The 24,587-nt window shown below is 39.1% G+C and overlaps 5 protein-coding genes across 5 annotated transcripts in view; 3 read left to right on the forward strand and 2 right to left on the reverse strand.

Annotated features, from left to right (window-relative positions):
• Positions 1-1,688: 1,688 nt before the first annotated feature.
• LOC115631232 (pancreatic triacylglycerol lipase) lies at positions 1,689-4,503 on the forward strand. Its single transcript, XM_030527941.1, has 3 exons — positions 1,689-2,121; positions 3,378-3,809; positions 3,864-4,503. The coding sequence occupies exons 1-3, from the start codon at positions 1,689-1,691 to the stop codon at positions 4,475-4,477; spliced, it is 1,479 nt and encodes a 492-aa protein (XP_030383801.1). The 3' UTR covers positions 4,478-4,503.
• Positions 4,504-5,242: 739 nt separating this feature from the next.
• LOC115631887 (aspartate--tRNA ligase, mitochondrial) lies at positions 5,243-9,689 on the reverse strand. The gene is made up of 8 exons (XM_030528736.1): positions 9,533-9,689; positions 9,111-9,285; positions 8,867-9,056; positions 8,301-8,798; positions 7,963-8,231; positions 6,583-7,890; positions 6,378-6,506; positions 5,243-6,319 (listed from the first exon to the last, which is right to left on the reverse strand). The coding sequence occupies exons 3-8, from the start codon at positions 9,051-9,053 to the stop codon at positions 5,507-5,509; spliced, it is 3,204 nt and encodes a 1,067-aa protein (XP_030384596.1). The 5' UTR covers positions 9,054-9,056; positions 9,111-9,285; positions 9,533-9,689; the 3' UTR covers positions 5,243-5,506.
• A 162-nt stretch (positions 9,690-9,851) lies between these two features.
• LOC115631889 (diacylglycerol O-acyltransferase 1) lies at positions 9,852-23,099 on the reverse strand. Its single transcript, XM_030528738.1, has 10 exons — positions 22,903-23,099; positions 16,420-16,825; positions 16,031-16,159; positions 15,874-15,965; positions 15,767-15,819; positions 11,311-11,419; positions 11,113-11,256; positions 10,740-11,053; positions 10,413-10,685; positions 9,852-10,343 (listed from the first exon to the last, which is right to left on the reverse strand). The coding sequence occupies exons 2-10, from the start codon at positions 16,782-16,784 to the stop codon at positions 10,107-10,109; spliced, it is 1,716 nt and encodes a 571-aa protein (XP_030384598.1). The 5' UTR covers positions 16,785-16,825; positions 22,903-23,099; the 3' UTR covers positions 9,852-10,106.
• LOC115631888 (exportin-2) lies at positions 11,595-15,221 on the forward strand. The gene is made up of 7 exons (XM_030528737.1): positions 11,595-11,830; positions 11,940-12,799; positions 12,858-13,341; positions 13,401-13,703; positions 13,762-13,918; positions 13,975-14,275; positions 14,332-15,221. The coding sequence occupies exons 1-7, from the start codon at positions 11,746-11,748 to the stop codon at positions 15,082-15,084; spliced, it is 2,943 nt and encodes a 980-aa protein (XP_030384597.1). The 5' UTR covers positions 11,595-11,745; the 3' UTR covers positions 15,085-15,221.
• The window catches only part of LOC115631890 (trans-1,2-dihydrobenzene-1,2-diol dehydrogenase), a 31,973-nt gene continuing 22,891 nt past the window's right edge, over positions 15,506-24,587 (forward strand). Inside the window, exon 1 of the mRNA XM_030528739.1 lies at positions 15,506-15,678. Within this exon, the coding sequence (XP_030384599.1) occupies positions 15,600-15,678 (79 nt within the window). The 5' untranslated portion in view covers positions 15,506-15,599. The remainder of the gene's footprint in view (positions 15,679-24,587) is intronic.

Consider the following 24,587-nt stretch of genomic DNA (forward strand, 5'->3'; position numbering starts at 1 on the left):
GGTGGGGCGCGATCTAAAAGTAAAAGATATGAAGCGAGCATTTGCCTGGTACGTGTCTGAAAATTGTAAGTAGCCACAAAAACAACTGATGATAGCAATGGCAACATTTCATTCAACAAAAGCATATTACGAAAATTAAAATAATAAACACGTACAGCGCACATTGCAACTGTATTTGTATGTGTGTGTGTGTGTGTGTGGGTTTTTGTTTTTGAATGTGTGTATGCGTAGATGCAATAATGAGGTTTTGTTTTTGTGAAATTTTTAACTAGCTTCTGTTTAGATTTACAAGTGTACTCGTAAATAATTTGCCTGGCAAAAAATATTTGAGCATTGCTTTACTTTAATTGATGAATACCCTACAGTTTCAGATTTATTCGATTCACTGGCAAATGTGGTTTCGTTTTTGATCTACGGCAAATAGAAAAGTTATAGTATTCTAACTGTTGGAAGAATTTCTTTAGGGAATTTTGTGTTTTCCTACTGCATTATATTTGCTTTAATCTAACTATCTAGAAAGTTAAAAAGTCATTCAGATCTAAGTTTATTATAGATTTCTTCTTTATTATGTTTTCTAGCTATAAAAGCAAGATTCAATTCTATTTGTCATCAAAAATTTATAGAATATAGTAAAAAGTCTTTTAATTCTTCTACTTTAGTGCTGTTGGAAGAATTTCTTTGGAGAATTTTGTGTTTTCCTACTGCATTATATTTTCTTTAATCTAACTATCTAGAAAGTCAAAAAGTCATTCAGATCTAAGTTTATTATAGATGTCTTCTATATTATGTTTTCTAGCTATAAAAACAACAGTCAATTCTATTTGTCATCAAAAATTCATAGAATATAGTAAAAAGTCTTTTAATTCTTCTACTTGATTACTTTATTCTATTAAATAAAAGTCTAGTTTTTCATTTTCTTTCCATTGTTTGTAGCTTAAGCTAAAGCAACGTTTACTAACTAAATATGAATGGGATATATTTTGTGACCTAAATATAATTGTTATTTATCTTACCACTATCCATCTGGGGCACGGCCAGAATATCGAACATTACAATCCTGCAGATATTCTAAAAGAAAACTGCCGAGGCACAGCTATAAAACTTCATGATTAAGGACAGATTTCAAATAAAGATTATAAAAAAAAAACTGACAAATTATACATATATCGTTAGAAAAGGGCATACAAAGACAATTAATCAATGGATTTTCCTTATTTCTCTACCTTTTTTTTATTGCAATATCATTTTGCAAGTTTTCAGATGGTAGATCATTGAAAATTCGTCAGAGGCTTTGAGTCCGAGTTGATGGTATTGCATTAATTATAAACAAATTCTGAACAGTTTCAGTTAACCGTTTCACTTTTCTACCATTTTGCTTCACAGCTCGAACTCTCACTTTATAATTGTACACACGCACACCAACACACACCAACACACACGCACACACGCACTGATACACACCACACGTTTATATCCGACAATCGCACATTGCCTGTTTATTATTACAACTTAAACCAAAATCGAAGTGGTGGTCACCGGTAGAGCCGCACAATGTCGCATCGTTCAGTTTCTCCAGCGTTTCGAGACCAAGCGGTGGTCGAGCCCGCTAAAATTAGCATGTCTGAGCTCAATTAAACAAAAAAATAAGCTTAAAAAGAATGTGCAACCTAATGAATGGCTTTGTTAAAATGCATTTCGTGGCGCTATTGTTTGTGGTATTGAGAATAACCGTTACATGCCAGAGTAAGAAACTGTTTGGCTTCGAGTTCCATGCGCAGCACAACCAGCAGGACGATGTGCTAGCAACAACAGCAGCAACAGATCCAGTAACCATGACAACAGAGGCAGGACCCACATTCAGGCCAACGCCCTCACCGAACCGTGATATTACCCTAGGGCCGTGTAAATGGGTCATTGGACGCCAATGTCCTGACGCCGATGTCAAGTTCTATATTTATACGCGTCAGAATTCGATGGATCGGCAATGTCTGCATATAGACACCACACTGGAACAGTCCAACTTAACCTCCTCGTTCTTTAATCCAGAGCATCCCACAAAGATTATCATTCATGGCTATAACTCGGATATGTTCTTACATCCGCTGCAGAAAATGCGCGAGGGTAAGCAAAGAATACGATTTAGGTACCAAAAGGGTATACTTTTTGATGTAATCTACAATATTTATTGTGGGAAAAAAATATTTCTCAGTTAATATGTACAATATTTCAAAGATAATGGAAATTGAAAACGATTTGCTTGTAGGATTAATCGATAAAACGAGAAACAATTTCTAACCAAATATGAATGTATTTATAAACATTAGTTGTTAGTAATATAATTAATCAAGTTATTCATTCCAAGCTACATATGTATATGTATATCTCATGCTTAATCTATGCTTAGAGAGAGTTAATGCCAAAGAAAGCCGAAGCCACACCTAGCCGAAGGACAAATAATATTCGCCCACCGCGTCGTTGGCGTTAATTAGATATTATTGTAATTTGATTAGATGTCTGCTACTTAGGCTTTTCTAGCTTATAAGATGCTTTTTATCATTTTTATATGTTTTCCTCCTATGTCGACAGTCATTTCTTTGTTGACATAAATAAATAAATAATAATTGCTGGGCAGATCTTTGGAATAAGCTGTGGAATCTGCCCGTCCTCTTTATTTGAGATTTTGAAATTGTGTAGAATCCCAGTGCTCTTAATTATTATATAAGATCCAAATAGAGTATTTTCTAAGATTTCTTTTCCTATCATAACTGCCTAAAAGTCTTTTGCCATGGCTTCGAAGTTGTTTCCCCGTATCTCTCTTTTCCTTTTCGGTCTACTACCCGAGTTCTTCAGGGCACCCACCCGGACTCGGATTTCCAGAGTATTAAGAAAGCTTTTTTTCCTGTTAGTTTGTCCGCAACCTCTTGGTCAGAACTTCAATCAAGTATTGTAAGTTCCTCCCATGTGATTGTATTACCTATTAGCATTGTAGATAGTAGAATAGCTGATACACTTTCTTGCTACGGCACTCTTTTTGGAATTGTTTGAAACAAGCTAAGTGGGTTTTCTGTACAGATATTACCTGGTTTTATATGCATTATATTGTTTTCTCTGATAACATTACTCGAAAGCGTCTTAATAAGAATGTCCTAAATAAATAAGAGAGACGAGAAGAACCACAAAATGCAAATGAATATCTTAATTTCTTGAATATTAACTGGACTCAATCGCAATCAGTTTCTCCGAACAACTGAAAGAAAAAACTTGTTATTGATAAGGCTTTCGATTTTGGCCCTCTGGTATTCGTAAGGGAGTTGGGTGGATTTTGAAAATAATCGCAATTCTACATAATACTATAAAATATCTTTCTGGCCTTGCAGAGTACCTGGCCAAGGATGAGTACAACATCATTTATGTGGACTGGAGCGTGCTGTCGCCGGGCCCCTGTTATGTGAGCGCCGTGCACAATACCCGGCATACAGGAGCTTGTGTGGCCCAGCTGGTGGAGCGTCTGGTAGACACTGGCAACATGGACATACACATTATTGGCTTCTCATTGGGTGCTCAGCTGCCCAATTATGTGGCGCGTAACTTGGCATCGTTTACGCTGCCGCGCATTACGGGCCTGGATCCGGCCATGCCTCTCTTCATCACCGCCAGCATCAATGACAAGCTGGACGCGAGCGATGCGGTGTATGTGGATGTCATACACACCAATGCACTGGTCCAAGGGAAACTGGAGCGTTGTGGACACGCCGATTTCTATATGAATGGCGGCATTATGCAACCGGGCTGCAATGGACAAACAATTAGTGAGTTATACTGAGTTGATGGAGATCCCAAATCTTATTGCTTACCTTCTGTAGATGCCTTTGCCTGCAGTCATCAGCGTGCACCCGCCTATTTTCTGGAATCCATACGCTCTCCGAAGGGTTTTTGGGGCTGGGCCTGCAGTGGCTATATTCCGTATCTGCTGGGCATGTGTCCGCCCACAAATTATCTGCTCGAAGCGGGTGATAATATTCGTCGCACCACACGCGGCATGTTTTTGGTTAGCACCAACGATACCGCACCATATGCGCTCGGCAAGTGGACCGACTTACCTACGCTGGGGGCCAAGAAACACCAAAAACACAGCATGGCGATGAAATTGCAGCCACCTCGTCAAGGTGTCGATCCACTGCTGCAGCACATCGATCAGTTCGGCAAATTGACATCAAATTTTAACAATTTGGCGCCTATGCCCTATGCCTCTGATCCCTACGAGCACTGGACTTACTTCAGTGAGTCGGAATTGGAGAACAATGATGAGGATGAGTCGGTTGAGGAGCAGGAGCCTGTCGAGCTCGTTGACACAGGCGTATTATATGAGAAGCTGAACGCGCCCCACCATAACAAGGTTATTTGGCGTGAGTACAGACGCAACTTAACGGATGGTTATATAGACAATAACATATTCCAAATGCCCAACGTGAATTAGTTGTAAATGTAAAGTGCAGCCCAGTAGAAAATAGTGGTTCTTCCTACTTAAACGTGTAAAATATAGCTTTGGAAGCATTTCGAAAGGCAGTAAATGCAGTTTAGACGGCAAAAGCACCTAAAAATTGCACTTCTAAAGTAACGCGTTTCAAGAGACCACTATAATGTATTCAGGAATATATTCCTTTTAGTCCTAACCATGAACTTTTTAAATTTTAACTGGGAAGCTAGTTTAAGTCCAAATCACATATGCCAGATTTGTTGCCAGAAATACGACATATGCTAAATTCGAAAGAATAACTAAAATAAAAAATAACTCTTTTCTGATAGCTATATAGCTTAGAACTGTGTCCTTTATCTATTCTTAAGATATATACATATATATATATATATAAGTCGAGTATATTCGCTTATTCTCTTCAGCTAGATCTATCGACTAATTCCTAGTTTTTAAGATGCAACTACTGAAAGAACGATAAAAGTAGCTTTATTAAATAATTAGAAATATGAGATTTTAGTTTAAATACGTCTGCAAATACGTAAAAATTGAGAATATAAGCATTTCCCCTGTAATGTAGCTATAATCTGTCAAAATATACGAGTAGTATCTGCAAAGAACGCTATAGTTCTGGCAACTTAAATGGCTGGCACTTGTGATTTGGGTTTGCATTAATTTCCGCCCTGTGAGTAAACCTTTTCCTTGCCTTGGCGCAATCCAATCGATCATCACATACATATACACGTATATTTACAAACACATCATATATCATATTGTTGTAAGCGATTTGTATAATTAAACATTTTAAATACAATAGTTAGTTTGTATATAAATTGCATTAAATTGCCAAATAATTTAATGTGGCCTAAAGAATGTTGTGGTTTGCGGCTTACGGTTTGTAGTTGTTTGTGTAATGGTCTTATGATGAACTGCTGTTTCTTCCTTCTATTGATGACTGGCCTATCAAGAGCCTGACTGCCGAACTTAAAAGTAATTTTACCGCCTACCAAATGCGTAAAATCATTATGTGCTCTACTGCTTCTTTCGGGTAACGCGTTTGGAACGACCCGGCGTTCCAGCCACCGTTGTGTTGACATCTTGCGGCTTTAACTGGGACTCATGTAGCTCAGGTTCAATATCCTCAACCTCAGTTTTCATCTCAATATCCACTGGGGGACGCTCGGTATCGCTGGTGGCAGACATGGGCGATGGGGGTGCACGCACCGCATCGGGATCATCGTCCTCTTGCGCGTGCGCACTACTATTTGTATTGCTTTCATCCTCCACTACTGCCAAATGGTATAGTTTCATTTCTTCTTCGGAGATGGTAACTGGCGCATTGGAAAGCGGATCACGTCCATTTAAAGATTTGGGGAATGCAATGACATCGCGTATTGAGCGAGCCCGGCACAATATCGCTATTAAGCGATCCAGTCCCAAAGCAATGCCACCGTGAGGCGGGCAGCCTGACTCCAGAGCGCTGAGTAAATGTGACAAATGATCGTGGGGTATTTTCAGTACTTGTTCCAATATAAAGTGTTGCATATCACGATCGTGTATACGTATCGAGCCACCGCCCACCTCCTGTCCATTAAGGACCAGGTCATATGCCTGTGAACGTATAGTTTCCAAATTGTCACAGCTGGTGGCAAATTTGTCCAAATCCTCAATGTGTGGCGCAGTGAATGGATGATGGACACTTTCCAATTGCTTTGTTTCGTTGTTGCGTTCAAAAAGTGGGAAATCTATGACCCAGAGGAAGCGGTAATCGTTGGGTTTCTTGGCCTTTGCCTGCTCAACTAGAAATTCTTGATAGTCCAGGCGAATGCGACCCAATAGACTGCGCTGTAAATATACCAAAAAGTTAGAAGTAAACTCGAGTGCAGCTTGAAAGCGTACTTACAGTTTCTAGCTTGGGACCTATGCCCATAAAAAGCAAATCGTTCTCCTCCAAATCGAATTTCTCAATAACTTCAGAAGCCACATCGCTGCCCAACAGCTTTGTTAAACTATCCACTACATCCTTACCATACTGCCAAATAGATAACATGTATTTGATAACGTTAAAAAATTTATCATTCTGGATAGGTGAAACGGATCTCACTTACAGAGAATTTGTGCACAAAGAGAGTGCCCTTGAAGTCATTTCCTAGGCCCTCATAATGTCTACGTGCTAAGCCATTCCAAAATGCTTCACTAGCTCTCACTACGATGGCATAGGCGGAAAAATCATTGTATTTCCCCTTGAAGTTCTCACTCTTTTGAATAATCTCGGACACATTGTTCAATAGAAAACCAAAGCGAGTGTCGGGCTTATCGGTGCCATATTTCTCCAGGGCCTCCTCATAGGTGATACGCCGGAAAGGAGTTTGCAATTTGGGAAAATGTTTGGGCCACGAATAGCGTAGTGTCTCCTCAATCAATTGCATAATATCGTCACGACTGGTGAACGAAAGCTCAATATCCAATTGTGTGAATTCGGGCTGACGATCCGGACGGGTGGCCTCGTCGCGATAGCAGCGCGCCACTTGGAAATAACGATCCATGCCGCCACTCATAAGCATTTGCTTGAATTGCTGTGGACTCTGAACGAGCGAATAGAAGTGGCCAGCCTTCCGTGTGGGCACCACAAACTCCTGCGCACCGCCAGGAGTGCGCCTGAAAAGTGTCGGTGTCTCAACCTCCACAAAACCCAAGTAGTTAATGAGATATTCACGCATGCGCATTATAACAGCGGAACGTAGGCGCAGGTTATGCTGCATGTCGTTAAAACGCAGATCCAAATAGCGATGTGTAAGACGTAGTCTTTCGCCTGCACGATTAAACTTCCTTATTTCAAAAGGCAAATTCTTCTTGGCTGGATTCAGCACTGTTACCGTATCAGCCTCAATTTCTATGTGTCCCGTTTTCATTTTAGGATTTATAGTTGACGCTGGCCTTGGTATTACAGTGCCCTCTACCCGTACAACAGACTCAATAGGCAGACCAGTTTCCAAATACTCATCCAGACCCTTGGTCCTGCCCAATAGCAACACTTGTGTCTGTCCGTAGGCATCTCGCAGTATGAAGAATTTGTTCATGCGCTGAAACTCCAACCAGCCGCATACGACGACTTTCTCATTTATGTCATTGGAGGTCAATTCTCCACAGTTGTGTGTGCGATCGGCAAATTTGTTCGTGTCCGCAACCTTAACGCGCAGATCTGCGTTGGAGTTTCCGCTCACATTGGCAGCGCTGGCTTCATTGCCATCTTCTGCTGCTTCGCCATTACTGGCACTGGCATTTTCAGCCTCGAGATCATCAATGGATAGCTTCTGTTGCTTCTCCTTGGCCTTGATGGGGCCATCGTAGGGATCATCGGGACTCAGAATCTTGACGCTGGTAACGCTAACCTCTACCTCGCCGGTATCATATTTCTATGCAATTTCAATAAAATACAAGTACGAGTGTTTATTTCGTTCTATAAGTAGTGGAGTTGTTTGACTTACCAGATTAATATTCGCTTTAGGTCTGCACAGTACTTTTCCCACAATTTGCAAAACTTGCTGTTCCGGTGCGGACATAAAAGTGTCTATTAGGGATTGATCCTCAATCATTAGTTGGGTTTGTCCGTAACCATCTTTAAGCTGCAAGAATTTATTATTTTTTGTTGATGGTATCCAGCCCACCAGTGTGACGGTCTTGCCCACGTCATCTCGACGTAAATCGTTGCATGTTAGATCGCGGTTCTCGAAATACTTTAATATATTCTCGTTCTCTGCATTGATTGTTTAAATTAGTCATGCGTGCTTACGTAACAACATACTGGTTTTTATGCTTCACTTACTCGCAATCTTGTATTCCGTGCTGGTGATGCCTAAGTTCGGCTGCTGTTGCGCCATGGTGCTATAGGTGCGTTTGTCTCCAGCACGCTTGGTGCCCGTGGCCGGAAAATGTATGTTCAAAATGTCCTGCACTTCCACTTCAATCTCACCAGTGGGCATAGTTTGATTGCAAGAATTCTGTGGTCGCCGCGTCACCAGACCCACAATAGTCAGGGTTGTGTTCTCAGGCATGTTGTTCATGCGACGCGCTACACGGGGATGCTTATCCTCTAGCACGACCAGCTGACAAGCGCCGCCATTGCGATCGCGTAACTCGGCAAAGCGGTTGACGCGCTTTTTGATCAGACGGCCCGAAAGTTCCACAAACAAGCCACAGTGGTGATTGCGCAATTCGCCGCAACTTTGTCGCAGCGGCTGAGGTGGATGCGAGTTCATATTAAAGTTACTGGCCATGGCGCTCATTAGCTGCATCAAATCATTGCCCGAAATGTTCGGACCCACTGAAACAAAGCAAACGAACCTCGTGTGCGCATCACAATTATGCATATCTAATAAGGTTTAAACTCACTGTTAAAGGGATTCATATTTCCGCCGCCGAAGTTGTCGTTGTAGCCACCGCCGCCACCACCACTACCGCCGCCGCCGCCACGATAATTGTCATAGTCGTTGTAGCCGCCATGGCCTGGTCCGTAACCACCGCCACTGCCGTAACGACCGCCGCCCCCGCCGCTGCCACCACGATAACGTCCGCTCATGATCTGCGAGATAAACAATTGTTAAAATGCACTATGAGGACATGAAAACACACTTACGTGACTATTATTTGCGACTGCTGCCGGTTTTGTCGGTTCTGCTAATGAACTGTCACTAACGCTGTTAAGACTCTGCTGCGCCGATTTTCCACCACCAACAACAGCACTACATTCACTGTTCACAGCGGCCTGCTTGCACAAATAATGATGCAGTCGCTGATTGCGCCAAATATTTCTGGAAATGATTAACATTTTAATTCAGATAGAGCCGATTACATTTAAATAATTTATTTCGCAATCAATTTTCATTAAACTTTTCACTTTGCGCAAACCACGAGCTACAAACTGACGAATACACTCGCGCGCACATTTACTAACGTAATCGGTGTGTGTGTATGTATGTGCCCAGAGCGTAGATGAGCCGGGCGTCGCGAAAACGCCGCAGAGCGCAAAGATTTCGAACAATTTTTGTAAGCACCCACCTTAACAGTATGTTTAATTGACTAATAACACGTATATGTCGTTAGCAAAGCACTCGCCACCGTTTATAATCACGCAAGTGAAATTTAATAAACACAACAAATTCTCAGGCAAATACAATAAAAAGAAAAACGAACTCTGTTTTGGCTTGGTTGTCGGTGGAGAAATTTGGAACCATTCAATAGAGCTAGCAGCACTGCAATGATTGACTATCGAACCACTATCGGCTCACCACTACCTATCGGCTGTAACTAACCGATATCAAAGGGGTAGTTCGCTATCGGAACTCACCAGCGGATACGTTATTTATTTAAAACCGACTTATTGTTATCAAATATCCACTGTTTTTATTTACATGACACTTAAATTCATTAACAAATGCATTAAATAACAATTCGTTTGTGTTACTCAGTACTACGTATGCTCATCTCTACAAAATCTATTTGTATGGTGGCATGGGCGCTCAAGTTTTCCCCAACTTGAATTAGGCCTAAAAATTACAATATATTTTTGCTTTCTATACATGTATGTAACTCAGACTAAGTACAGATCATGTTATATAATGCTGCACCAACTCTAACTGCTCTGGTTCATTGTGCTGTTGAACGCTGTCTGGAAATGGGTAACAACATAATCGTGATAATAGGCCATAATGCATAGAGGTTGGCCCAAAATGATGGAAGCCCAGACAATGATGTTGCCTGTACGTGGCCCCAAGCGACGTTCCACGTATTTTGATACAGCTGACAGCGGTACCTGTCCCATCATGCCAAGAAAGGCCCAGATTTTATAGGTTTGCAAGGGCACAGAGACCTGTTAAATAAAAATTCAAAAATGTAACTTACGATATTAAAGCTAGGCAACAAACTTCTTTCGACTCACCAAATACTCGTGGAAGAAGGCACTAATAAGAAACACAATTGTTGAAGCTTGACGCGATGAGTAACCCATTTGCACAACGGGTATGTACAAATGACGTACACACCACCTGTGCACAGGCATGTTCCAGGTGCGCCAGAAGGTATCAATATTATTGGCATTCCACCAATCACAGTAGAAATTACGATCGGCAAAGTTCAATAGCTCGCCGACGGCGTTTAGGAACGAATGGAACATTAAATAGAAAAAACAGAGCCACACTAAGTGATTGGGCAGCTGCAAGAATTAAATTAGCAACTTATCCCACATATTTCCAACAAAACTACTTACGGCAAGTTTCAGCAGACGTTCAGTGGCGAGGGCGACATCCATGTTAGAGAAGGGTATCAACGAGTTACGTACTGAGGGTATAATCCATTGCTGGAACAATGCCATGACCATATTCACACCCACTATCACCTCCATTAGACGCTTGAGAAGAAAACGTTTGCGCACGCGCATTGTGCGCGGGAAATTAAGCTCATAGCATAGGGTTGGTGCGCACAGAAAGTACAGAATATCTTTGTAGCTTAAATTATCCGGATATTGTACTAGCTTGGGTATGGCTTCATCATGCGCATCCCCACCGTCCAATTGACCGTTCTCTAAGGATTTACGCATTTGTTATTAATGAATTAAATATTTAATTGCATGGGTTACGCACTCAGTTCTGCCAAAGTAATGCTTGGACGACGCTCACGAGGATTTCGCTGGTAATACGTTTGGCGGCACCACATATTTGTTTGCACATAGCTCCATAGTTTCAGGAAAAGCACAGAGTAGAAAAAGCACACAGTTGTGGCGCCCACTTAAAAGAAATTACATTAAAAACGGAAATAATCAAATATTCAGCAATACTTACTTAAACTGAAGGCATGTCCCTTAAGATGAATGATTACCACAGGCAATGCAACCACCACTATTATGTTTGTAATCTGAATAAACATTCCCAGGCCTTCCGAAATTATTTCCTAAAAAAAAGAACGAATAACGAATAAAATACGAATTAGCAAAGTTGTTCAAAGAACTTGCATACGACCAATGGCTATCGAGTACCAACAAACCGCATGTTATCGATTTTTGCAATCATTTTCGCCCTCATCGCTGCCAATGCTTCATTCGTCATTCCCTACATTCGCACGGACGTCGTGTTTCTTTGTATGCGTAAAAATTATTTCGTTATTTATTGTAAAGGAAGGCCTAACATTCGTAATAAACTCATTAAAAACACTGCAAACGTGATATATATTTAGTCTAAATTACTCCAATTGCAATCAATTATATAATAATTCGCAACATGGAACTCAATGAAGCAAATTTGCAACTGCTTGCCGGTTATTTGCAACAGACGCTCAGTGCTGATCCAAATGTGCGCAGGCCGGGTAAGTAGTAAGGGAATGTGCCTGTGTGCGTATGTGTATACATATGTACATAGGTGCGCGGGAAAACGGCGGCATCATTAATTTTTTTAAAATTTTGTATCACTTGCAGCTGAAAAGCTGCTCGAATCGACGGAACTGCAGCAAAATTATTCCGTACTATTACTTAACCTAATCGACAAAGCCGACATGGACATGACAATACGCGTGGCCGGCGCCATTGCCTTCAAGAACTATGTGAAACGTAATTGGGCGGCGCATGAGGACAGCAACGGACCGGATCGCATACACCAGAGCGATCGCAACACAATTAAAACCCTGATTGTCTCACTGATGTTACATTCACCGACAGCGTTGCAAAAACAGCTCAGCGATGCCGTTAGCATTATAGGCAAGCACGACTTTCCCAAAAAATGGCCGCAGTTGATCGATGAAATGGTGGAAAAGTTTGCGTCCGGCGATTTTAATATAATCAATGGCGTGCTACAGACTGCGCATTCGCTTTTTAAACGTTATCGGTACGAGTTCAAATCCCAATCGCTGTGGGAGGAGATTAAGTTCGTGCTAGATCGCATGGCTAAGCCCCTGACAGATTTACTGCAGGCCACCATGCAGCTGGCTAAAGTGCATGAGAACAATGCGCAAGCCCTCAAGGTCATCTATAGTTCACTGGTGCTGGTGAACAAGGTCTTCTTCTCGCTGAACTCTCAAGATTTACCCGAGTTCTTTGAGGACAACATGAACACCTGGATGGGAGCATTTATACAGCAGTTGGCTAGCGATGTGCCTTGCTTGCGCACGGACGATGACGAGGATGCAGGCGTGCTGGAACATTTGCGTTCACAAGTGTGCGAGAATATTTGCCTATATGCGCGCAAATACGATGAGGAATTTAAGCCCTACATGGAACAGTTTGTCACTGCAGTCTGGGAGTTGCTGGTCAAGACCAGTCTGCACACAAAATTTGATGCGGTGCGTATGAATGTAAAGTTAAAGATCAGAAGGTATTTAATCACACTATTTTCAACAGTTGGTGTCCAATGCACTGCAATTTCTTTCGGTGGTGGCTGAACGAAAACATTATCAGGGAATTTTTGAAAATCCCGAAATTTTGGCACGCATTTGCGAAAAAGTTGTCATACCCAATTTGGACATACGACCTTCGGACGAGGAATTGTTCGAAGATAGTCCAGATGAGTATATCAGACGTGATATTGAGGGCTCAGACATAGATACACGCCGACGTGCTGCCTGCGATTTGGTCAAGACATTGTCGCAAAACTTTGAGCAAAAGATCTTTGGCATATTCAGTCAGTATCTTGAAATTTTGTTGAATAAGTACAAGGAGAATCCGGTAGCCAATTGGCGTTCCAAGGACACGGCCATATATTTGGTCACATCATGGGCTTCACGCGGTGGAACACAGAAACATGGCATTACACAGGCCTCAGAGCTGGTGCCGTTACCTACATTCTGTGGCCAGCATATAATACCTGAACTGGAACGCGCAAATGGTGAGACAGCGAAATAACTTGTGTCTAAAGTATTGCCTAATTATGTTCGTTTCATGCAGTTAACGAAATACCTGTGCTCAAGGCAGCTGCCATTAAATTTATCATGGTATTTCGCACGTTGTTGGGCCCCCAAACACTGGCAAATTGTCTGCCTCAGCTTATTCGCCATTTGTCAGCCGAGAGCATTGTGGTGCACAGCTATGCGGCCTGTTCGCTTGAAAAGATACTCTTTATGCGCGATAGCAACCAGACTCTTATATTTGGAGCACAAGTACTGGCTCCGCATTCAAATGCTTTAATTAGCGGCCTGTTTGCCACTTTAGCAATACCAGGATCAGCGGAAAATGAATATGTTATGAAAGGTATAACGCGCTACCCTTAACTGAATACAAAATATTAAACAATCCTATTTTCTTACAGCTATTATGCGCAGCTTCCACTCTCTGGAAGGAGCTGCAATGCCTTTTATGGGCGTAGCCTTGCCGCGTCTTACCGAAATTCTTACACTTGTGGCCAAAAATCCGTCACGTCCGCACTTTAATCATTACCTCTTCGAAACCTTATCGCTGAGCATCAAGTGAGTAAATTAATGTTATAAATTGTACATTTTTGTAATTTCTTTTATGTTTGCAGAATCGTTTGCCAAGCAGAAGCCTCAGCGGTTGGTTCCTTTGAGGAGGCACTTTTCCCAGTTTTTCAGGGCATTTTACAACAGGATATTGTAGAGTTTATGCCATATGTTTTCCAAATGCTCTCTTTGCTGCTGGAAGTGCGTGAAGGTAGCGGCACCATACCAGAACCATACTGGGCGCTCTTCCCTTGTCTGCTGGCGCCGCCACTCTGGGATCGATCGGGCAATGTTTCGCCACTTATTCGTCTTATCTCCGCATTTATTAAACAGGGCTCAGCGCAAATTCAAAGTCTGGGCAAATTGGTAAGTTATACTAAATAGTCATTGATAATTTCTTAATATTTCCCCATTTTTTGCAGGGCGGCATTCTGGGCGTTTTTCAAAAAATGATCGCCTCCAAGGCTAATGATCACGAAGGATTTTATTTGCTGCAGAATCTACTCAATTATTATCCTGCTGCCGAAATGCAGACGAACATGCGACAAATCTTTGCGCTGCTCTTCCAACGTCTATCACTTTCAAAGACGCCCAAGTATTTGAATGGCATCATTGTTTTCTTCTGCTTCTACATGATAAAACAGAATCCTAGCTCGTTGGTGCAGCTCATAGATGGCATACAGCCAGGCATGTTCGGCATGGTGCTGGAGCGCGTCTTCATTACGGACATCACCAAAGTCCGAAAAGAGTTGGAACGAAAGATGGTTGCTGTGGGCATCACAAAACTGTTGACCGAATGCCCGGAAATGCTCACACCAGCTTATGTGTCGTTTTGGGTGCCATTGTTGCATGCACTGATTGATTTATTCGAACGACCTGTCGAAAAGTTGGTGAACATAGAGGCAGACTCTGAGGTCTTTGGGGCAGGAGCAGGGCCAGAATTGGATGCAGCGCCCGGCTATCAAGCGGCATTCTCACAGCTAAGTTTTGCACAGCCCAAGGTGAACGATCATGTTGCCGAGGTAAGCGATGTGCGGAAGTATTTGGCCAGCTCATTGGCAAAGTTTGGACAGGCGCGGCCAGGTGAAGTGCCGGCACTGATGGGCTCGATTAATGCAGAGTATAAACAGATGTTGCAGAAATATTGCGATCAAGCCGGCGTTTCAATTGTTTAAATTTCGTTTACACTCAACTCATAGCGTCACACACACACACACTCATATACAAACACACTGTTTATTATTGCCGTGCATAAATTGTTTTTAAATTAATTATTCGATATGATAAAAATTATAAATGTAAACAATAAAAATATGTATGTTTTTAAATTAAAACTCTTAATTTAAAAAGAGGATATATAAGTGTTACGATAGTTTAAAGAATTCAAAGCTCATCTACATTCTAAATATTGAAAATTTTGCAACTAGCTAAAAAGCTGTTGAAAGGATCTGGAACAATTTGAAAATATAGTTGCAATAAGTAGGTAGAATTTAATTTCACGAAATGAAACAAAACTAGCAGTTTATCGGATTAGGTTCTATTTCTACGTTTTGCACTGCTTTGAATTAGTTGTCTAAATGCGTTTTCTTATACCCTTTTTTGTTTTAAAGCACAGCCAAATTCAAATTTCGCAGTTACGTTCTTTGGCACAAGCTCGAACCTCCAAAACCATAATAAAACCCCAACCACAATGTGGCAGCTTCTCAACACGTTCAAAACTCAGTTGCCCAAGTCAACCAACAATGCTTATAAGGCGCTACAGACACAAAGTGAGTTACGTAATTGATAATACATATAAGTATATTTGATCATACCTATAGTATTACAGTCTAGACTACTCTTTTCTCTATTACTTACCATTGCCAGACCCTTTTCCACAGCCAAACAGAGTGATATGTGTACCATAGAATCTGTAGAAAAATCGGTTGTGATAAGAGTCTTAAAAAAATTGGGTCTTAGCTTACAGAGTATCAGCAGCAGTGATGTGTGACCTTCGCCCTCATTGTGGCCACTTAAAAAGAAATACCAGTCAAGGGGATTTATGCGCACACCATATCTGAAAATAGTTTACTGGTTTATTTGAGGAAAATGCACTCTAATAATTATCAAAGCTATACGCACTTGAGTAAATTTTCTAGACCCAAACGCAAACCGCCAATGCAGAGCAGCAGGAAACCCCAGTTGACCAGGCCCGTAAAGTTCGTAAAGCCGGAACTCCATGAGAACAGTGAATCGCGTGGACGATGGCAACTGTAGAAATATGAAAAAGAGAGTAGCATTAGCATTATTTTTTATAGAAGCCAATCAGAAATGAAAGGTTAAGATGGTTTTCTGCAAAACAAGCTAATTACTTGGGTTAACGATTGAAACCCAATATTTGGCTTAGCGATTATTGTGGATTTAAATGTCTTTCGCGTTCATTAACGAGTCCCTATTTTTAACGCGGACTTTTTGATACCCTTTCTATTTAATGGCCCCCTCTTTAGCTTAACTAGATAGATAGAACTTACGGTTTGTCTGGCTGTGCTTTGCGCTGTTTCTCCTCCTTGGTGGTAATCTCCTCGGCCCGCGTCACACTCTGGGTGCGTCTATAGCGCAATTTCTTCTCGCCCCCATTCCCATTCTCATCCTTATCCAGCACCTTGCGGTACTGACGCAAGTCTATGGGTTGGCCGTGCTGGTCGAAAAGATTTTGCGTTGATTTGCGATTGCGCAAGCCGCTCAGATTGTGTTCCGTGGCCGAGGCGGATCTTCTCAGACGCTTCATAATGCCAACGCCACCGTTTTTTGGCTGCTGCGCAGTTACGGTGGACGTCGTCGTCGACGCCGCTGCTGTGGCTGCCAACTTTTGTTCCTTTTGATCTTTGGTTGTCATGGCTGGCTCAGTTTTTCTGTTCTCTGTTCGTATTCACAAGGCTGTCGGAATAGTTTCGAAGTGTTGTATTTTATATTGTACTATATTTACGGTTTGATTTTGCTGGTGGGCCGGCAATCTTATCAAAAATATTTGCCATTAAAAAATGCAATCGCATTTGATAACCGGCGCCGAAAAAGTAAAAAACACGCTTTATAAATAAACTTAGACGCGCGCGTTGAGGTTGAAGGGCAGGCCTGAGGCTCCATTATAAGAGCGCATTATCGGCAGCTGCTAATCCACAAATGTACATACTATTATGTATGTATGTATTTTATATGAACTGCAAATTATAGCTGCTAATAATACTCTTTAATGGGAGCTAGCAGACGATCGTCAGGCACAGCCGCAATAGTTGATCAACGGCTTGCGGTCAAAGTTCTCAAATGTTGTAGTTGAGGCTGTAGGGTATTGCGTACAGACGTTTTAACTTGATAGCTGATTGGGCAAATAGATATTTCCATATGCACACTCACACATACACACATACATAGATTTTTATATTTGATTATTGCAATTTGCACAACTTGACAACTTCACGTTGTTGGGCAGTATGTCGGGTCAGTTAATGTGATTTTAGCGGCTACTATATAACAACCAGTTAGACAGCAAGCACACGATCACACGTGCTTAAACTGAAGGTCCAGATCTGGCTGTGCATGTCTTACGATATGAAAAGTAATTGACCGATTCTGGTTAAGTCTTAAATTGTTGTTATTTATTTGAATATGATATGCACACTCAGTTCGTGTATGTTTCAGCTTTAATTGAGAAGTGCGCCCACAAATTAGCTTAAGTAGACTCTTTAAACTGACATCATTTAGTAGTCGGTTATTCACATTAATGCTTTTAACTCGTTAACCTCGCCCTTGATAATCGTAATTTGAATAGTAGAACAGTTAAATGTTAGGGCCTTCTCATTTCCGAACAAGAACCGGTAATGAATCACAACTGCTACAGAAGAAAAGAATGGAAGCTACAGCACAGAATCATGACATAGGAATCCAATTGTGCAATATTGCTTAAAAAATTCGGTCTTTACTTTGCCAATTGAAAGAGTCACTTGAATTGAAATGCAAAATGTTGTAGTGTTGTAAAATGCTAAAAATGCATTTATGGCAAGAGAGCAGCTGCTCCTCATTTATCGTATAGCAACGGATCGATAACTTAATCTTTCGAAAGGTTTGCCAGAATCCTTTTTTTTACAAAATAGTTCTTCCCCTCGTTTGCGATATGTGGCGCATACTTTCGGTTTGGTTTCAATAAGGCTTTATAATACATAGTAACTAAGATTTGTAATAGATTTTGTCGAACGAAGGTGTGCAGGTGTTTCATCCAAATTGGGTATCACACAGTCTTCGGAAAATATATTTCACGATAGAAAAAAAATGAAGCAACTTACACGGCCTTCCAATAATACGCTCATATAGGAAACAAAATCAACTCAAGGGTTGTAATTTAGATTCTTAGAGCAGTTGGTTCGATTAAATTCAATAGCCTAAATATTCTGGAATGGGATCTAGGAAAATACAAGTTAGAGTACCCAATCTTTGTGTATAAATCTTTCCAAATTTGGAAACGAAGCTTTATTTAAAAAAAACCCTATTTACTTTTTCACAATTCTTTAAAAACGTTTTTTTTTTTTTTGGGAACAAATTTCAAAACAGGTAGACAACTATATGCACTATGTGTATATATATATATATATATTATATATATTTATATGATTATTATTTATATAAATTATTGTGTGTCCAGCTAAAGAAATCGTAAATTTCTTACCGAAAAACTAAATATACGTTTATACATGTAAGCAATTAGCAAAAAATATCGTATTTTTTTAAGAGTAGGCTTTGAAAAGTACATACAAAAAAAGGGTGTTGTAAAGTTATATTATTTGAATATATACATAGTAGGATTTTCTTAAAAATTTGGATCTCTAAATAATATAAAAACATATTATTGCAACACCTTTCAGACACATCAATTATGTATATCAATAATATTTTATTTAATTAGTGAGTTCATTTGCACAGCCAAAAGGCATTTCCATTCAGTAATTTCGGCGCAATTGACTTGTGACGGCTCCCTGATACTATATACTATTCTAATATTAATTGAGGCAGCTATTTTTATACACGTTGTTTTCTTCTAGTTGCACATTTATTTGCTTTTGCGTGGACGTAATTTATTAAATGCTCGTGTCGTTAACAAATAATAAAACACAACTATACTAAAAGTACTGTCGCTACATTTATAAATGAAAGCCACGACAACACAGCTTTCGGAAAGGAACATATACAGTCATAATGTTGTTTCTTTGGAAGGTATTATTTGTGCATTTAGACATGATTTCCAATCGGTTCAGTTTTAAGATTATGTTGGAACATTGTGGAGTTGAAAAAGGAATTCATTTCGACTTTCAAACGACCACTTTTGTGGCTTCACATTTTCCCCGTTAAAACAATTATAATCTTAAATGTTATCAATCAATTTTAATGGAGATGGTGACAAGATATATTTTTGCCAAATATGTCAAGTGAATTCAGCGAACCGGAAGATAAATTCAAAATGAATAGTCAGCACGACGAATAGAATCGATTTAAACATAATCGTATACTTGTAATGCCACAAAAACTTCAAGTTCTTTGGCATCATTAAGTTAATTCTCAACTGATAAAGCAGAAACCATTTATCTAGAAGTTGCTAATAAACTTTACTTGATTTGTAATTTATTTAATTTTGTTTAAAATAAATTTTATATTTATAATTGTAGCACAGGATAGTTGCAAGCTTCTGTTTTTAATCATTATGAGAATTTTTCGGTATTATTGGACATTGTTCTACAAGTACATATAGTTTTGAACCCGGCAACTAAATAATATTAATTTCATTGGGTTATCACCGGTTCAAATAGAATCGACGTCATATGCTTTACGAAACAAACAAAAGATTTCAATTTTTCAAAATACATTTGCTGTGTGACTAGCACAAGAATTTTGTTTTTTCCTGTTATCAGAAAATAAAAATTTAGATTGCAATTGCATTTATTATTAATTGGTATCAATGTACATACATATAAGTATATGCAAGATAAGAAGAGTATGTACATATATAATATTGCGCTTATCATATGAGGCGTTCAAACATTTTTCAAGTGTCTCATAAAAAGTGATAAAGCGCAGTGTATTTTATAATAAAAAGTAAAATGCGTGCATTGAACTGATCAACAGAAGAAGATAAAGCACACGATCTACACATATCAATAGGATTATTATTGATGTGACTGTTGCGTACATATGTATACTACAAGTTTGTATACTATATGTTAACATATATCATATTTGTAGGCACATGTACTGTAAATGTACTTTTTAATGTCGAATCATGCTGACGAGACGTCATCAGAGCACTGACGCTGCTCGATGACTGAGTCCACTGATTAGCTCAGACCCCTCTGAAGCATTTACATGGAGTCACCACCATATGCCTGCTATATAATGTATATATGTGCATGTATTTATAAATGGAACTCGAACTTATGTCTCCCGCATGACTGACAACCTGTGGTTGACTCCCTTCTTTTTTCCTTTCTTTCATGCGACTTCATTTGTTGCATTTTCCGACCAGCACGTTCTGTGGCTTTGCACTTCTCAAGTAGTTTATTGAACTGCAGGCATAAGTGAGCTCTGCATAAGTGGGAATATGGGTTCCGAATGAATAAATTAAAATGTTGGATAATTCATTGTGCAAAAACAAACATTTTCTTTTCATTGTTTTCTTTTGTTTGTGTTGGAAATATGTTTATATGGAAACAAAAATTCATGACCATACATACATTAAAAATTCATCGAAACGTCATATAAATAATTATTTAGAATGTGTACTAAAATAGTATGTTATATTAAAAATCGATTAAAAATTTAAATATTATATACATTTTATTGTATGGGACTTCAATAGTGCTCCTTTACAATACTCAGCCTCCGTGACATAGAATTTACTTATTTTCTCAATGTGGCCGATCCATTGCGTTTTTTTAACATATTAGTAATGTCATAATGCTACGAATATGAACATATTTTAGAAGATGCCCCAAATACCTTTTAAAGAATTCAGATCCGAAGTCAACACTTAAAAAAACGTTAGAAAACCTCCATTATAACCGATGCCAAATGGATGGGTGTTGCTGTCATATCACCATGGCTTATTCCAATAATCCTATCGCGCTGTAGCTTACTTCTTTACTTTAAAGGAATCACTGTTAGTCATCGCTTTTAGTACGAAAACATTGTATTTTATAATTTGAAGAAGGTTTTTTTGATAACTGACTCATTCATTGTTCATAATATTTGCTCAATATGAACGTTTTAAAAGCATAGTAAGTATTTTGTACAGTCTATTAATTCCACTCATGCAGGGCTCTATTAAGAATTGCGCGCTTATTAGATATAGGTAAGTTGTGGTACTTCTATGATGGATATAAAGTTATGTGGTATGGTAATTGATAACTCAGCTATTTCTGATATCGATCCATTATAAAGGCATGTCACTGTACACACACCTATGAATAGCAATTGCCATGAGACCCAAAGTTCAGAAACTCATTGAAATGCGTGATGGCCTTTTATGTTTACAGGCAAATAATTCAAGCACTTGAACAGTTAATTGCACAAGAAATTAAGCAGAAAAGACTGAAACCGGTCCAAAAATATTCAGATATGTTGTGTTTCTTCTAAAAATAAGTAGGTCAGTAATTCGAATCATTTCTGACAGGTTTGCATTTTGAACGTCGCGGGTCTGCCATACGAGCCTGAAATTTGATAAGTCAGTCCAAAACGAAATAAATATAGATGTTCGCCTATTGACGCGCACATTAACGGACCTTTGCTTATCAGCATCTGGCTATTTAATGGGTCATTAAAATTGGCAATACTACATAGGAGTGTCTGGTTTATGGTTTTAATGATACCTAACAATATACCGCTGATAAGGGGAAGGGCAGCAGCAGAATTGGCGAAATGGTTTTGTTTTTTTTACATTGTAAGCGGATGTTGAAAGGCAAAGTCTGGCTAGACGGAGTCTTATCAGTCTGGAGCAGGAATCATTCTTATCAGTTGGAGCCGTCTGACATTTTTGAACTTGATAAGCCGCTAAGCGTCTGCTACATACATACATACATACATACATTAATTTTTCCATATGAAATGGCATTTTCCACCCTTTACGCAGTTCCTCCACTCGCTCTTGCTCACACTCTTTATCTTTTTGTTTTGTACGCTTTGCCCATTTGTTTTGGTTTTTGCACGCGAACCGGTTTACGCTCTCAACTGTTTGTTGTTTAGTTTGGTATTTTCTGTGTTCTTCAAATACACATGTGCGTATAAAATTGTATACATATTCTGTATTGTACACAACAACGGATCAAGGTTGAATTTAGTGCCTATTATCAGCACAGACAGTCATTGGGACAGAGGAACAGGTGGACAGACAGTCATTCAGTCTAATTTATTATTTCCATTCGTATACTATAGTACTTATTTATGCTATGTATATAATTTTCTTGCTAACACAATTGCCATACCCTTTGGTTTATTTTCTCATTCTTGCTATTGATAACTTATCATTCATAAAATGTTTATGGCATTTTACAAACTTATGAGTCATAAATATTTTTCACTGCACGTGTTTCCGCATTCTGCAATCAAAGTTGAAACCAACTTTTCACACGATCGATTTCGAGCGATCGATTTCGAGCGATCTTTTTACATTCTCTCTCTAATTTTGTTTTTGTTTTATTTTGTAGTTTTGCATGCGAATCAACAATAAGCGAAAGCGAAAGGGAGAACAAAATAAAACAGTAAAAGCGTATTTAGCGGTCATTACACAGTCACACACACACACACCCGCACACACAGCCTTTTAGCAGTTGTATTTAAAATTTATTTTTGTTTGTTGTCGCGGTAAACAAAAACAAAGACACCCCAACAGACACACAAATGTATGAATTTATTTGATTAACTCTACGCGTCAACGGAATATTTTTCAATTCAATTTTCTTAACAAGCAAATCACCTACATTTGTTGTTGTTGTGCTGTTATATTACTTTAAATGGGAAATACTCTTTTCCCAGCACTTTTATGCATAAAAAGCCGCACAATACAATCGTATTCTGTATTCACACCCACAAAGACGCATGCAGTTGGTTGGGTAGCGAAACCTGAGAACGAATTCTTTTTATTTCTCCAGCAACGTCGTCTCCGATCCACGACGTGTTGGAACAGACTAAAAAGTCGAGTCGGAGAAGTTGCCGGCAATGGCGCATCATTAGCAGTACGAGGCAGTGTAGTGTTGCCAGACCCGCGCATTTATGTTTGTTTCTGAAAATATGTAATTAACGCATACCTTAAACACCTTAAATGGTAAATAATTTCAATTAGGAAGAACCGTTTTGTTTGGTTGCACAGTTTTCAACGCTAACAATTTGTCTCAAATACGTTCAATGAGTTTTCAATGAGTGCTGTGGATGGAGGAGTACGTTAAATATGATCTTGTTGGTTTCTGTCTGAGCTCTACGGCTTTCAGGTTTGTGCAGTTGCTAAACAAAGTAGATACATATTTATTGTTTCTTATTATTTTCGCGCCTATAAGTGTTTTAACTTTTTTTTTCGAAAGTTATAAAATGGTCTTTTTACTGAACAAAATTGTATTCGATACAAAAACAATCCATTCTGTGTGAAATTATTCCAAATTAATTAATTCCAAATACTGCTGAAAAATTACCGTAATTTCCCCCTTGCGATTGCTAGCATTTCTTTTCTGTAATCTTCTTTCTTTTTTGGACCATCCTGAAGCTTTTTAAAATCTTGACTAGAAACATATTCTGTTACACTCCCTTATTTCGGCAAATACCCATATATATGCTTGAAACTAATCAAATCTAGTAATCATAACCTGTTTAGTTGCATGAATTAAAATATATACTCTTTTATAATATTAAAAAAATACATGATTTCTGGTTTCTTTTTACCAATAGTTATAAGCTTACCTTACTTAGTATTTTACACGCCTATAAATGTTTCAAAATATATACTATAGTTCCTTATATTTATGGCTCAAACTTACTGAACAATTTAGCTATTTAGATGAGACTTAAAAAGGATCTAAAGAGAATACTAAGTATTAAAGTCAAATGCCAGTGTAACGCCAAAATGCATAAAGTTGTTCTTTCCTTGGCCTTGGAGCATTCGGATCCAGGGATTGCTGACATAAACTTTTACATGGCTTGTTATGCTGCTTGTGAGAGTTAAAAAAATTTAAAGAATCTATAATATAATAATATAGCTGATGCTTTCATTCTTCTCCTAGATTGATTCGATCACAAATATTAGTTCTTTATACAAATCATACCATCTATCACCTTTTTGTCTTACTTTCTGCGATATTGAATATAGAATCTTGTAAATCTCTTGAGATCTACTGAGAGATCGACTTCTTCCAATATTAAATCTCCTTTATTTCACATCTTAAGTTTTGTCTTTATTGGCCATTTATTGCACACTTAACAACTATAAAACAAATGATTTTCTTTCTCTTTTCAATTTTCAATTAAATTACATTACAAAACAATACGAAGCAAGTAACGCCCTCATCCATCACACAAGAACTGTGATGGATGCGTGGGGAATTGTGGAAGCACTTAAATCTAGTAACGAATAAATACAATACAAAGTTTTCACTTTCGTCTCATCATGATTCTTTTT

Source organism: Scaptodrosophila lebanonensis, unplaced genomic scaffold (genome assembly GCF_003285725.1).
Source record: "Scaptodrosophila lebanonensis strain 11010-0011.00,11010-0021.00 unplaced genomic scaffold, SlebRS2 tig00001412-arrow-pilon, whole genome shotgun sequence".
Lineage (NCBI taxonomy): Eukaryota > Metazoa > Arthropoda > Insecta > Diptera > Drosophilidae > Scaptodrosophila > Scaptodrosophila lebanonensis.

What these genes read in the sequence shown, in the direction of transcription:
- LOC115631887 (XM_030528736.1), bottom strand. Translation starts at nt 9,053, where the DNA reads ATGAGCGGACGTTATCGTGGTGGCAGCGGCGGGGGCGGCGGTCGTTAC. An exon ending in CACGGAATACAAGATTGCGA is followed by an intron (nt 8,232 to 8,300) that starts GTAAGTGAAGCA and finishes CAATCAATGCAG; the next exon opens with AGAACGAGAATATATTAAAG. An exon ending in CTAAAGCGAATATTAATCTG is followed by an intron (nt 7,891 to 7,962) that starts GTAAGTCAAACA and finishes GAAATTGCATAG; the next exon opens with AAATATGATACCGGCGAGGT.
- LOC115631888 (XM_030528737.1), top strand. Translation starts at nt 11,746, where the DNA reads ATGGAACTCAATGAAGCAAATTTGCAACTGCTTGCCGGTTATTTGCAA. An exon ending in TGCACACAAAATTTGATGCG is followed by an intron (nt 12,800 to 12,857) that starts GTGCGTATGAAT and finishes TATTTTCAACAG; the next exon opens with TTGGTGTCCAATGCACTGCA. An exon ending in TGAACTGGAACGCGCAAATG is followed by an intron (nt 13,342 to 13,400) that starts GTGAGACAGCGA and finishes CGTTTCATGCAG; the next exon opens with TTAACGAAATACCTGTGCTC.
- LOC115631232 (XM_030527941.1), top strand. Translation starts at nt 1,689, where the DNA reads ATGCATTTCGTGGCGCTATTGTTTGTGGTATTGAGAATAACCGTTACA. An exon ending in GCTGCAGAAAATGCGCGAGG is followed by an intron (nt 2,122 to 3,377) that starts GTAAGCAAAGAA and finishes CTGGCCTTGCAG; the next exon opens with AGTACCTGGCCAAGGATGAG. An exon ending in CTGCAATGGACAAACAATTA is followed by an intron (nt 3,810 to 3,863) that starts GTGAGTTATACT and finishes TACCTTCTGTAG; the next exon opens with ATGCCTTTGCCTGCAGTCAT.
- LOC115631889 (XM_030528738.1), bottom strand. Translation starts at nt 16,784, where the DNA reads ATGACAACCAAAGATCAAAAGGAACAAAAGTTGGCAGCCACAGCAGCG. An exon ending in ATCACTGCTGCTGATACTCT is followed by an intron (nt 15,820 to 15,873) that starts GTAAGCTAAGAC and finishes ATTTTTCTACAG; the next exon opens with ATTCTATGGTACACATATCA. An exon ending in AACGTCTGCTGAAACTTGCC is followed by an intron (nt 10,686 to 10,739) that starts GTAAGTAGTTTT and finishes TAATTCTTGCAG; the next exon opens with CTGCCCAATCACTTAGTGTG.